The sequence below is a fragment of the Anabas testudineus genome, chromosome 21 (assembly GCF_900324465.2).
Source record: "Anabas testudineus chromosome 21, fAnaTes1.2, whole genome shotgun sequence".
Lineage (NCBI taxonomy): Eukaryota > Metazoa > Chordata > Actinopteri > Anabantiformes > Anabantidae > Anabas > Anabas testudineus.
Window position 1 is genome coordinate 22,362,188 of NC_046629.1, and position 13,816 is coordinate 22,376,003.

General features: G+C 41.9%; 1 protein-coding gene across 1 annotated transcript; it reads right to left on the reverse strand.

The window, feature by feature from the left end:
• Positions 1–331: 331 nt before the first annotated feature.
• Positions 332–10,739, reverse strand: LOC113173862 (protein FAM171B-like). Its single transcript, XM_026377466.1, has 8 exons — positions 10,471–10,739; positions 6,014–6,247; positions 5,368–5,460; positions 5,071–5,229; positions 3,444–3,614; positions 2,353–2,469; positions 1,976–2,099; positions 332–1,769 (listed from the first exon to the last, which is right to left on the reverse strand). Exons 1-8 carry the CDS (start codon positions 10,646–10,648, stop codon positions 842–844), a joined length of 2,004 nt encoding a protein of 667 aa, XP_026233251.1. The 5' UTR covers positions 10,649–10,739; the 3' UTR covers positions 332–841.
• Between the last annotated feature and the right edge of the window lie 3,077 nt (positions 10,740–13,816).

A 13,816-nucleotide genomic window follows, 5' to 3' on the forward strand; every position in this document is an offset into this window, starting at 1 on the left:
AAACCATTGCTCTAACAGTTCTCTTTGTGCGTCTCTATCGTATAGGCCTCAGAAAATTGATGTGTTTAAGCTAAAGCTAGCAGAGGTATACGGTGTTATTATTTTTATTTTCTAGTCACTACATCTGTTTACAAAGTAGTGGATCTACTATATAAAGACCCACATGTGATCTGAAGAGCTGCTAACAACATGTATGTTGTTGTAGAAAACAACATACACACGTGTAACTTACCATTGTTTTGTGCAGCAGCACGTCCTAATTCACACCAGATGTGTTTCCGCTTCCGTATTGTCATGGTGGAGGGAGGGGCCAGCTGCCCAGGAGTACTGTCAAATGTAGAAATGTGACAGTACATATATAATAGGGTCCTCTATTCACAGGCTATAGAGTTCCTTTCTAAATTGCAGATAAATGTAAAATGTTTGGTTAATTAAATAATGTATTTATTAGTATTCAAATATAATTCAATTGTCCACTTCTTGAAACCAAACCATGTACAAACATAATGCATGTGTCCAAATGTATATCCAATAACAAATGTTTTAAAATAAGCACACAGAGTACAGACATTGTAAGTTAGTCACCAAGGTGATGGACATCATAAGTGTAGGTTTAGACTAGAGTACCGAGGCAGGATGCAGCAGATGAGCATACTGCTGCTGAGGTGAAGGCATTTCCAACATGTTTAACATTAAACAATTCACAACTTTAAACTCAAGCTATGACATAGGTAGAGAAGTGAATCTTGTGGAAACTGAGTGTTGAGATATTTAAGTGATGAGGTGCATAAGTCATTAGTCAGAGTCAGAGACAGCTGTAGAGATGTGTAGACATGGAGTTTCACTGTGGAGGTCCATGTTTGCTGCTGGACGTGCTTTTGACAAAAGTAGCATTGCGTTCCAATGTTATAGGCCTCCGTCCAGACAACTGGTTCAGTTCGCTCATGTCCACCCCCGAGTCTAAACTGGTCTCTCGACTCTCCACTGGCCTTCGCCTCCTCTGCTGTTCTGACACAGCGTAATGGATCTCAGCTGCAGGTTTTCCCTCCAGTGATACAAACCAGGCCCGGGGAGCCTGAGTTGAAGGGCTATTAGAAAGTTCTGCCAAGGCATGCACTGAGTGCCTGTTGCTCCTGATTTTATTCAGTGTTCCTGGGACTGACATGGACTCTGGGAGGCTAAAGTGACCCCTGGATGCATTGGTGGAGGTTGCTGCCTGACAGCTTACAACAACACCAAGCTGGTCTTCGGTTTGTGCCATCTGGTTTTGGGTCAAAGATGGACCTTTTGACAGTGTCTGGGTAACGTTGTCTTTATTTGAAGGCTCAGAGTCAGTGCTGTTTGAAGCCCCTGCTCTCGGCAGAGTAGCAGACTTGCTCCTGTGGGGCTGCTCGGGCTGCTCCTCCAAATGGAAGAATGCTGGAGCATGAAGAATGGCAACAGGCTGGTTGTAGAACAATAAGTTCTCAGTCAGCGTTGTTGGAACTCGCGTCTGTGAAAACGTCAAATCTTTCAGATCTGATTGTTCGTTACACTCCAGCGCGATGGCTACAGCGTTGGGATTGGCTATCATGCTGCCATTGTGTAACAGAACTGAGGCTCTGTGTGGGTCTCCCTCCCTTTCGGTGAAAGAAGGGTTCAATCCATTCTGCAGAAATAAGGTTTCCCCTGAACATAATTCAAAGACTTCGTCATCACATGTGCAGGTAGTTTGATCTTTCCTAAGCACAGCTGGGATCTTCTTTGTCTTAGTGCCATTTGGAGCCCTTCTGTGGACAAGACAGAACATTTGTTTTAAACATAGAGACAGGCTAGGTAGCTACAACATGAAACCACATCCTGCACCCTCTGAATATGCAGCTGCTATGCAGATAATATAAACACATACATTAGTACAAATAGTGTTTTGAACTCAGTAATGATTGAAGTCGTTTTTTTAACAGTGATGTGAAATCAACATGAAAGCTTTTATTACCTGTGACGATAACATAATCCCAGCAGAAGACAGATGATAATAAGAAGCAGTCCACCGAGGAGAAACATCAGGAAAGATGAGTGGTTCAAGATGAAGTCGATGGGAACGGTCAGTGTGAAGAAACCTGAAGCAGATGTGAGATGGAGAGAAGTCGTTTGTAGAATAAGTTTGGATGAAAATGAACAAGGTTTTCAATGGGTTCTTCTTCCATTTCCAGGCTGATACAGTAGCAAAGTGTGAGATACAGTAGGATAGGAGAGGATTCCCATAATCAGAAATATGTTTTGGGGACATTGTGCTTGTTGCCATGACATCACCATGTTACTGCGCACAGTATTTTATATACAATACATAAAATGATGATGGTGAGCTCGTACCCCGGGTAGATGGCAAAGGTGCTGCAATCCAGTAGCCTAGGTGAGGTGCTGTGAACGTCCACATGAGCTTTCCATCTACTGATGCCACCTTTCCTAGTCCTTTTCTCGTCCAGCCACCTGGACAAAACAAACAACATAACAAAGCCATGAGCGTTTGATTGCCTTGAAGTTACCACCATTGACACAATCCTGTCAGATCTAAATATACTGTACGTGCTCATTAGAAAATCTACCGGAAGTCATGTCTGTATATGTAAAGCAGAACAACACAAAGGCCCATGACTTTACATTATTAATGCAAAATGGAGGCCGTCTCAACATATGTAAAGTAGAGCAACCTGCTGAATGAGTGAGAGGCGTAGTAAAGAATCAAGTCTGCGCCTCGTCAGGGAAGTAGGACACAAAAACAAAGAAAACAGCCTTCTGTGTGGGTGTCCATAAATTACCTGGCTTCTCCATGTGGGAAACAAAAATAAGCACAAGGAATTTCCCACCTTATGCAGGAACTGTTACAATCACTGAACCACTACATCCTCTGGGTTGCATTTGACATGAGCTGCTGTCTCGTTTCTCTCATTAGAGGAGACTTCGTTTTACTACTGTCTGCTTTAAGGCAAACAAAACATTGTTTATTAATCTATGTAAAGTTTAATTTTTGGTTAAAAGTGTAACACAGAGTGAACAGGTGGAGGCTACACAGAGACATTACAAGAGAAAGTCTCCTTCCAGACACATTGGTTTAGTTTAAAACTGAGCAATACTTGTGTTAATATGAAACTACAGTATGGCTGGGCATACAGCATCTGACTGAAAGAATAAGCAATAAACCACAGTGTTACTGTGACATACAGTATGTTACACACAGTTGAAAGCTTCTCTTCTTATGTATTTGTGTCTTTTTTTGTATCTTTTTGTTTAACTTCTGTTAGCTATTACTCTGTTATCAGTTATCTGCAGTTCTGTTAAACAGTTACTACGTCAGAATTTTACTACTCGTAACATAGCTCTGCAAGGTCAAATATTAATCTGCCAGTGGAAGCCGTAAAATCCTCCTCACTCGATATTTCTAAAATCCCATGATTTGTGCTCACCTGTGGTCCAGTTAAAGAACCATGCTGGAACACCACTGGAGGACTGAAGTCCACAGTTGTCAGTAACGCTGAGGCTGATCTGTACGGGCCCACTCACATGTAACTCTGTGTGACCTGAAAAAAGCTGCACACTGACAGCCGCAACGGGGCTCAACTCCACACTCACATATCCTTGAAGAGACAAGAGACAGAGAAGCTGAATGATACGTGCTTTAGTTGACAGTGCTGAGTGCTGTTTGGGTTGTGTAATCAAATATTAAAACAGACACCAGTGCTCAAACAGTGACACTCATGTTGTGTTTCCTTCTCTTCAGCTTTGTACAGCCTCTTTGTTGATGACTGTGTATAATTTGTAGTCAAATTATTCTTAAGGTAAAAGTAAAAAAATGTATATTGTAACATTTTATATTGTTTTCAGCATTGTTAGTTACTGTCTGCCTCAGTTTGTACCACTAGATGGCGTCAAAGTCAAATATATAACTTTAAATTTACATTTTTTTTAGAACTATATGTAAAGAATTTTTTTTTGAGGCAGATATGAATAAATAGAAACCTGTTAACATAGAAAGTTAACAGGTTGGGTCTAAAATGCAGTAAAAACTAAAATATGTGCCTTGTTGATTATTATTGTTGATTATCAATTAATTAGTTAATTAGTTAATTGTGTTTATTGCATTAATTTGTCAAAAATGTGATCTTATCTTCATCGTCAAGAGTGTTAACAAATATAATGTGCCTAAAGTAATACGTATACAAAAAATATTAAATAAAAACATTGAGAACAACCATAAAAACTACGCAGGAAAAACTATGTGAACCCTTGGACCCTTAATCCCCCCCTGGCAGCAATAACCTCCACCAGTCACTTCCTGTAGCTGTGGATCAAACCTGCACATTGCTCAGGAGGTATTTTAACCTATTAACCTAACAGAACTGCTTTAACTCTGTCATATTCTTTGGACGTCTGTGTGCGACGTGTGTGGCTCTCTTAAAATCAATCCATAGTCTATTTGGGTTGAGGTCTTGGCTCTGACTTGGCCACTCCCAAAGGCGGGTTTCATTTTCCTAAGTCATTCTGTTGCAGACTTGCTCCAGTGTTCTCGGTCATTGTCCTGAGGCATCACCCAACACCTGCCATAGGCACCCTGCTTGTTCAATGTTTTACGTACTGTGGACTCATTAATACAAATGTTAACCAGTTCCAATGATTTTAACTAATTTAACTTCTTTAACTTGATGAGTGTTTGTTGTGCTCTGGGGTCATTTTAACTTGCCGCCCACGTCTTGTTAGAGAAGTCACAGTCCTGAAGTGTCTCCATTTGTAGATTGTCTAACTGTAGACTGGTGAATTTCTAAAATCTTTATACATCTCTTTGTAACCCTTTTCACCTTTATGGAAATCAACATTTCTTAATTGTACGTCCTCTGAAAGCTTTTTTTGGTGAGGCATGGCTCACATAAGCGTATTTGTCTTGTGTGGAGCAAACTCAAAACGTTTCAGTGGTAAATTCAGTCAAAAAAGACACAAAATAAGAAACACAAAATTGAGTTTTTGCATTTAAGAAAACCTTCTAACTTCTCAGAGTTAGGTTTGTACTGTCGGTGTAACACACACTCACACGTGTACCTGATTTACTGCTCATGATGCCCAAAGTGTTGGGATAGCTGTCACCCTCTGATGAGAGCTTGGGGATGCTTAGGTAGGCTTTAACGGATGTGATATTCCTACTATCTGTCAGATTCAGCAAGCTCTTTGGAAACCGGACAACCGGCTGAGATGAAGCATCTAGAAAGAATAAAAACATTTAAGAAATACATTTACTTTCTCTTCTTCTGCAAATTGACAAATGAGAAATACACAGTGAGCATGAGCATTAAGGAAAGAGACAGAGACAAAAGTGGAGAGACTTGATTTATACAGTACCAGATGTTTTTCCGGTGATCAGAACAGAATCTTCAAAGAGCCAGATGTTCCCTTGACTCAGACCAAGTAGCGACATGGTCACAGATGAAAATACTACAGTAAAAGGAGGAAGCAGAGGGATGCTGAATTAGCTCTCAGCTGTTCTCTGACAAATGTCTCCAGTAGATGGAAGCACATTATTCTGTGCTGCCACAGAAACACACTCCCACTACAGTGAACACATCCTTACAGGGTGCTACAACCAAATTAGCTCTTAATGCAGTGGAGTGGAGAAACAACTTTCTTTGTATTTAGATTTTCATGAAACTATATGCATTTCAATATTTTCTATAACTTTATACCCAAAAATTTCGAAGTATCCCAGTCCTTTCTATCTATTTCTATATGTCAAAAAATATGAATGCAACTGCACAGTAAGCAGCTGATTACAAGTGATACAGTCAATGATCAGAGTCAGATAATGTCTCAATGTGCTGAACTGTGGAGCAACACATATTGTAATTCTTTAACCATAATTAAGTATAGTCCTCCTGCTGCTCTTTCTCCCTGATCATCATAGCCAATGATGAATAAACCTACACTACCTTCCTTACTGTATATGTGCCCACTGATACCCTGTGGCAACTCCACATTAAGCACATCTTACTCGGCATTCCCCTGGTTGTGCAAGGAAGCAGTGTGCAAATGTAGCCATCTTTGCTGGCCACAACCACAACAGGCAGCCCAGCATGATAGGGTACATGAAGCCAAACGCCGCCATCTTCTCCAGTGAGGGTTGTGTTGGTCTTGGTGTAGTTGATGTAGACGTCCACCACTGCCTGGCTCAGGTACTGATGGCTTAGCACGTCATTAACCTGAACTTTCAGGTTAAAGGCAGAACCTATGAAAAAAATAAAAAATAAAAATCTGGTCAAGATGACGTTGGTTAAGGCAGAGACGCTGCAGCGGGAAAGGTATTACAAGTTCAAGTTCACCCCCAGGGGCAATGCATTCCCCTGCTGGGCTCATAACAAGGCAGCATTTGTTTCAGGTTGGGTTGAATTATAAGGTAAATTGAGGTGTTCCTATTTTTGTCCAACCATTTTTACAGCACAAAATGTGCTTATAAAAGTGAAATGTGCTGCAGCTCAAATTGACCTAGACGTTACAACTGGTTCATTAGAATAACAGAGTAAGCATTCAAAACAATATTATCCACGTTAGAATAGAGACATTTAAGTACAGTACATATTTCCAATAATGTGTTTCTCACGAGGGAGCCGTAATCATTACGTTTTCAGGAAGCTCTTAGAGAATCCCATTTAGGGCCTAATGATAATGTGACACCTTATCCACAAACCCAATTAGCCACTTTCACAGTGTGCGCCAACACCCGGTAGTAAGTTCACAACAACAAGACTTTATTAGTGAGAGGCATCGTGCTGCATAACAATAAGGGAATGCTCAGTAATCACTTCATGCTCACTATACAGTAAATGATCATGCAGATAAGCAGATCCCAAGAATCAATAGCTGAGGGACGCACTACGCATTAAGGCTGCTCTAGTCAATATTTGTGTATAAGATATGGTAATGACAGTGTGTAGTGTCAGAGGTGTTAGTCATAGCAGAACGTAGAATTTTATAAGCTATGTGTTATGAAGTTGAAAACTTTAGCATAGATGTGCTAGTGAAAGTGCTAGAAAAGTGTAAAGTTAGTAAGTGTTCACATCAGAGAGAGGTGGACGTAGAGGCAGAGAGAAAGAGAAGCTGAATACAGGAGTCACTTCAGCTAAACTCCAAAGTCTGCTCCAAAGAAGAGACGGGGTGAGTAACTAAAGTCCTTTATTGGACTTTAAGGAATTGTTTACGCTTTTTAGACAAAGAGAAAGAAGAAGAGTTCTATACTGAGCAGCACAGGGGTCATGTTGATATTAGCTGGTGTTTGTAAGCAGTTATTCTGCAGAACCTCTGGACCCTTTCGACTCTCTATGTGCAAAGCTGTCCTGGCCCTCTGATCAGAGCCCCATAAGCAGCGAGGGCTGCGGGGGGTCTCACCTCATCAACCAAACAATTATGCTGTGTTTTATGCTGTTTCTTAACAAAGAGCAAGACCAGTTCAATATCCATGGTTCATAGAGTTTAACTGTGTAAAACAAATGGCACAGTGGGCTCAGAGGATTAGAGGGATTTTAAGTGTATTAACATGCCTTATTTCAATATGTGTGTGTTGTCAGTGCAGTGTGCAGTATCAGACTAAAAATGGAACTCACTCACACAGCAGTAATGCAGGCCTACGTACAATATCTTTGTTTTAACGCATATGCCCCACACCCCCACTTTGGGTTTCTGCCCACCTTGTTCAGATGCGTTCTGTGGTCCATGGAGCCTTATATTTCAGTGAAAGGTTTTAAAGCAGAGTAAATATTGGTCTATGGTAATAGGCAGCTGTGTGCTAATGTTCACCATAAAGACTTTAAAAGGTAATATTATGCCAATGACAGTGGTCAAACCTTTAAATTGCTGTACAAAAATAGCATGGTATGAGGTTAGAGCAGCATGTTTAATGCCTCAAACAACCAACTGTACAGTGTGTTTGTTGTATCAGATCAGCTGGAGAAATCTGAGGACACATTCCATATTAGAAAATACTGATGGAGAGTTGCTGAGCAACACTTCCAACAAACTCCTCTGCACTGGTGCTGAGATATCTGTTGGCACTAGAAGCATCACCCACTACTATAAATGTATGTTACTGTTCTCTACTCTACTGTACTGTTACTAAGCAGTCTGGGCTGGAAACAGAGCTTTGGGAGCCATAAATCTCAGCAGCTGGCTCATCATCAACCCTCCACACATACAGTAGCTGTAGCCATTTACAGTAGCGCTAGGAGACCATAAAATGGTCCTTAATACACTTGTTGTTACTGACTGAATGCTGCTGTGCGACTATAACAGCAATCTGCCCAATCATAATGTGCAAAGCATCGTTTTCTAATGAGGACAATTCAACACTGACAGCAGCAGACGTTGAGTTTGCTGCTGGTCTTACGGCACCTAATCCTGCTGCGAAACCATCTGGCCAAAGCTCTACTAAAAACTCATGAAGCCTTTTGCTACCAGCTATCATAATATTTCAGCAAGTGCCAAAACCAGATAGCCAGATCCACCCATATCCCAGCCCCTAACAATCCAATGCCTGGAGCTGCCAGGAGTCTCTGTATTATCAGACACAATGTGAAACAAAGGTCCACATTTGGCTGTAATATCACCAACCCAGTGGGAAACGTATTGTACGTCAGCGCAAATGGACAAAAGGATGCTTGTTTGGGTAGCAGCAGCCTCCACCCACTGGGTGTTTGGCGTTAATGGCAGTAGTCACTAAATCTGAAGTGGAGGTGTTTCAGGCCAGATTACTATAATCTTCCCATTTGGCGAACTGAAGCACGCCACAAAGAGGGTTATGAAATGGACTGAAATGGGCCATGAGAGCGCACAGAGACAGATGAGTAATAGATCCCATATAGCGAGTGATGTGGCTTGAATACCGCCGTTATCGAGAATGTGATAGCTCTGGCGTCTAGCACAATTAATGCGCCTCTACTTTGATGAAGTGTTGCCAAATGCTTTCTACATCAATGTGCCCATTTGATGTTTGAAAGCATAGCCGACATATTACCACGTACAAAACATGTCAGATTGTGGTAATAGAAAACAACATGTTGGTGACTAAAAGCACTCTGATTTGCTTTTGCTGATATCTTAAGCATCTACAGCGTCACAGTGAATGAGCCTGTTAAAATCATAACGCGCAGGAAGGAAGACAAACATGTTGACTGGTCAGTTCTGGGAGACCACCAGGCAGGATAAACAGATGGTCCAACAGGGATTTAAATCTGGTGACCTCCCACAGTCCTCATAAACATGCTTGCTTGCTCGTGTGTGTGTGTGTGTGTCTGTTGTGTTGGAATTAGGCCGCACATTCCACTAACGGAGGAAAACACAAGTTGATATGTGGGCCAAATCAGCCTCAAGCACGACTCAATATCAGCTTGAAGATTTGAGACAAAAGGTGCTTAGGGTGGAGCCGGGGGAGTGGGTGACCTAACAACCAGCCCCGTCCCATTGTGGAATAATTAAAATCCCCCCTGCGGCTAAATTGATTAAACCTTACAAATCGGTTGCTCTGTCCATTGTGAAGGGTACAACGAAGAAGATGTTCATCTAAGTATGGGGGGGGGGCGGGGTCTGGAGTGAATACCATCTGCTTTTTTCACATTTTTATTTTAGATTTCTCCTTTTCTTTCAATACGAGTGGACGTGGGCACTTCTGCAGTCCCGAAGCGACAGCAGGCTCAGAGGAGGAGGTTTTGGCAGGACAAGCCAGCAGCATGCTTTGGTTACATTTCCAAGCGTTTAAGTCTGGCTGGTCATGCGAACTCCTACAGGATCATGAATTAGTCATGAATCAGTCGATAAGCGAGCACGGCCACAAGCCCTTCTTTTAGCTCATCTCTGCCGCTCTTCTGTGAACAAGAGGAGTGTTGTGAAAAGTGCACGAGACGGGGATACATAGAGAGAGCATATTAAAAAAAAATACAGCCAGCAGGAGACAAACAGAATACATAAAACAAGAGAAGAAGAAGAATGAGTGCGCTGTAGTTGTGGGGGATTTGTATGAGAGGATGAAACACAGTGGGAGATGCTTGGGGCCTTCTGAGCTGCAGCCACACATGTTTACCACACGTTCAAACTGAGGCCAACTCCACAAACAAGTGCGTTTAAAAGGCGAATGCACTGCTGGAAGATTGAAATAGTGCAGAGACGCAGTGAATCCCTTGTTCGTGGTGGTGGTGGTGAGGTGTAAAGAGACAGATGGAGAAACTCTTAGTCATGTGGTGACACCAGCAAGCTCCCATATCACTTATTATGAGTACATCCTCACACAGATGGTGGAGACTAAACAGGGCCATCATTCAGGACGATCTGTTCCTAAAAGCCTCTTAGTTTGATGGCTGGTAGAAAAGAAACACAGATACATGTAGAAATGCTTCACACACAACAACAACAACCTTATATTGAGGTGCAGGTTTCACTGGAGCTGAAACGCTCATGTGCACGAACCTGGCGGCGGATCCAGCACTCGTTGTTGGTGCTGAAAAGGCTCCTGTCCCGAGGGATCCCGGTCTGAAGAGGTCCCGTCATCTGTATGCACAGCGCGTCCTGGAGTCGGACTCCAGTCCTCAGCCGCTGCCGCGGTCCAGGACAGCAGCGCAGGGAGCAGACGGAGCAACAGGCGCATGGCTCCTGAACGGATGTGGATCGGTGTCGCGTTTCGCTCGTCCCAGGTCCGACTCTCATCCACGACTTCTGCAAGAGGAGAGATGCTCAGACTTTTTTCTGTCAGCCACTTTTCAAACTGCGCAGCAAACAGCAAACTCCTCCCCCTTTAAGCTGCTCCGTGAGGCCCAGTGAGGATCTGAAAATCAGCTGCTGAGTCCAGCAGATTCTTCATTACAGCAAAGAATACACAAATCAAACGTGAAAAAAGAAATCGTTGCTAAGCAGGAGAGATGATGCTGCACCCCCACACTCTAATGCATCACAACACAAACACTCCTCTGCTCTGCAGGCTCTATATTATATATGAATATGAATATACTCAATATTAAAATATAAAATAAAGGATTAGTGTTGTCCCCTCCAAGTTCTTTTTAGGGAATTTCAAGAGTAATTGTTCACTTTGTTGAAAAAGAAAAGTTTCCTAAAGAGTTGGATCATCTGTTTTGGAAATAATGTTATATAGGCATGATATTGGATCAGTATCCGTGGGTTTATTACAGGATACACTGAAGCTAATGTCTTTGAAAATGTCCTCTTTGCTTTCATAAAGTTTTCACTCATGAGAGCAAATGAATGTTCTATTATTGATTAGTTTTTATTACAGGCCAAATGTAATGTTTATAACATTAGAAGAATTACCAGACTGAATATGGAAAACAGGAAACTATACATTTATGTACTCGGGGTGAGGAGTCAGTGCTGGCCACAACCGTGACCAGTATCAGTCTGTCTGGAGATAAAGGACTTGTGATACTGCATTTCCCACAAAGAGCCAGTAAGATATATGTTATTATACATATCTTATCTTATGCCTTTGGTCCTACCACAGGAGCTGGAGGTTGGCACGGTGGTTCATTGTTTAGTGCTGTCACATCACAGTAAGGGTCTGAGGTTGAACCTGTTGTGTCCGCCTGAGCTTCTTCCATGTCAGCTGATCATCACTTGCGCTGATTAATGTCTGTCACTAGATGGCAACACCACAATAGCAGTTCAACTTTCAATCAGCTGACATTCATTCCTTTAATTCATTCACAGAGGTGACTGACATGTTGAACTCATGTTTCATTGTTCACTCTGTCCTTCTATGACTTGTACATAAAAAGCTGCACTTGATCTACTATGATCAGTAGTAGTAGTGAATGATGTCATTATGTTTGAAGACAGCAGTTGTTGCCATGGTTGTCATAGCAGCAGTGTGTAGTGGTTGAGCCATATTCATTGTTTCTGTGGTAGGAAAGTAAGAGTTTAGCAGCAGCTACAGCTCTGAGCAATGTTAGTGCTCTAAGTACTACTTGTAATAGGTATTTTAGTTTTTAAAGGTGCATTAAGAGTATTTAAATGTTATTTATACCTTTGTAGGACAGAGTCTAATAAATGCATCCATTAAACTTTCATTTTGCTGCAGGCCTCTTTTAAAAATGTATCTTTTCTGTGTTTCACTAGCGTTTTAATCACTGACTCACACTTTATCCACAGTGCACTACAAACCACAGCTGTAGCCAGAGGCTGGAGAACTTTGGGGGGAAATGCAGATTCTCTGTCGGGGCTTTTTCTTTTTTTTTACTTCTCTGTGGACAAAGAAGCTAGCAAATTATACTTTTGTGCTATTTGTCAACCACTAACCTTATCTACAAATTAAAAAGCCACACGTACTTCCATGTGTCAGAGATATGTGTTACGCCCTGCTTCACTTTATTGTATCTTTGAAATTGCACCTGATGGTCGGCCCCTTTGATGATATCTGCCTGCGGAGCGTCTTGTCACCAAAAACACATGTGAATCCTTTCTCAGCTGCCTTCTTCACCGTCATAGCTCTTCTGTGACAGAGGCCGCAGAGAGGCAGGGAGCTGACACATTTGTCCTCCCAGCTCTATTCCCCTCTGACAAAGTATAAATCGCAGTCTAAACACACAAGCAGGAGGATGGATGACAGCACGAGTCTCCAGGATCAATTTGCCACAAATTAGATACAGTAATGGTTCATTTCTCCACATAAATAGCTGCATCTACGGGGACTATTTTGGAAATCTCCTCGCTTTTCCTCTGGATGTCTGTGCCTGCTCTCTGCTCCATCCTTGGTTGCTTTCTATTATTACTCTTATCAGCACAGATATCGACTTTCTTCTATGTTTCTCTTTGTTTTATTTTGCGACTTTATTAGATTCTGTTCAGAAAAGCAAATAGATTATTCTGCTCCACTGTGTGAACATGTTCTCACTGTTTGCTCATTCTGATCGTGCTTTTCTTTGGACATCTTTTAGATACAGATAACTTAGTGTTTAACTAAAATTAAGCACTCGTTGCCTGTGGAAAAGCTTTCTGAGAGAAAGGGTAAAAGCTGAGCTGTTCAATGTTGTTAATAACAACAGTCTTGTAAATGGCAGTTTGGTTGGATGGGGACTTTTGATGGTGTTGAAATCAATATTTTCCTCCTCTTAGAAAAGAATGTGTGCTATAAAAGCGAAGAGGTGATAAAAAAGTCATTGTACATTTTTCCATCACAAGGTCACCTTTGTACCCTGTTCTATCACAAACTGCCTCAACGGTCACTCTCTCGTTCTTTTCACGACTGCAGGGATTTTTGCAAGACACTGTAAACTATTACAGCTAATCGTCTGCTAATTAGCCCGTGCCATTTTGAAACGGCGACATCCTGCCAGGTGACACCGTCAGTGGGCGGAACAGATTCAATGTTAGGCTTTGCAGCTGGGCTCTCGTTTGAAATACCAGCGATGGACCAGAGGCAACAGAGTGACGTGAGGGTGTAAGACAGAAAGCAAGACAAAGTGATAGACAGTGTCACACAGTGAATAAGTCCTCGCCCAGAGAGACAGGTGCATGACTTGCCATTAATAATGGTGACATCAGCAAGGCTACTTTGAGGACTACTATCATGCCGCGGAATATGATTGAAAGATAACGACGACTTTAGGAAAGTTTAGAAAGTCAGCAAGAAAGTCAGTCATAATATGGAGGAGACATTGCAGGACATTACATCAGAACTCTGCTAAACTGCACTGACACGGGATTTAGATGCTTTCTACAAACATTTTTACTGAGCTCAGAGCTTTTTAACTTTCTATCTAGTTTTCATTCACTGCTACTGGATTATTACTGGGTTTCAGAG

What these genes read in the sequence shown, in the direction of transcription:
- LOC113173862 (XM_026377466.1), bottom strand. Translation starts at nt 10,648, where the DNA reads ATGCGCCTGTTGCTCCGTCTGCTCCCTGCGCTGCTGTCCTGGACCGCG. An exon ending in AGTGCTGGATCCGCCGCCAG is followed by an intron (nt 6,248 to 10,470) that starts GTTCGTGCACAT and finishes TTTTTTTCATAG; the next exon opens with GTTCTGCCTTTAACCTGAAA. An exon ending in GATCACCGGAAAAACATCTG is followed by an intron (nt 5,230 to 5,367) that starts GTACTGTATAAA and finishes TATTCTTTCTAG; the next exon opens with ATGCTTCATCTCAGCCGGTT.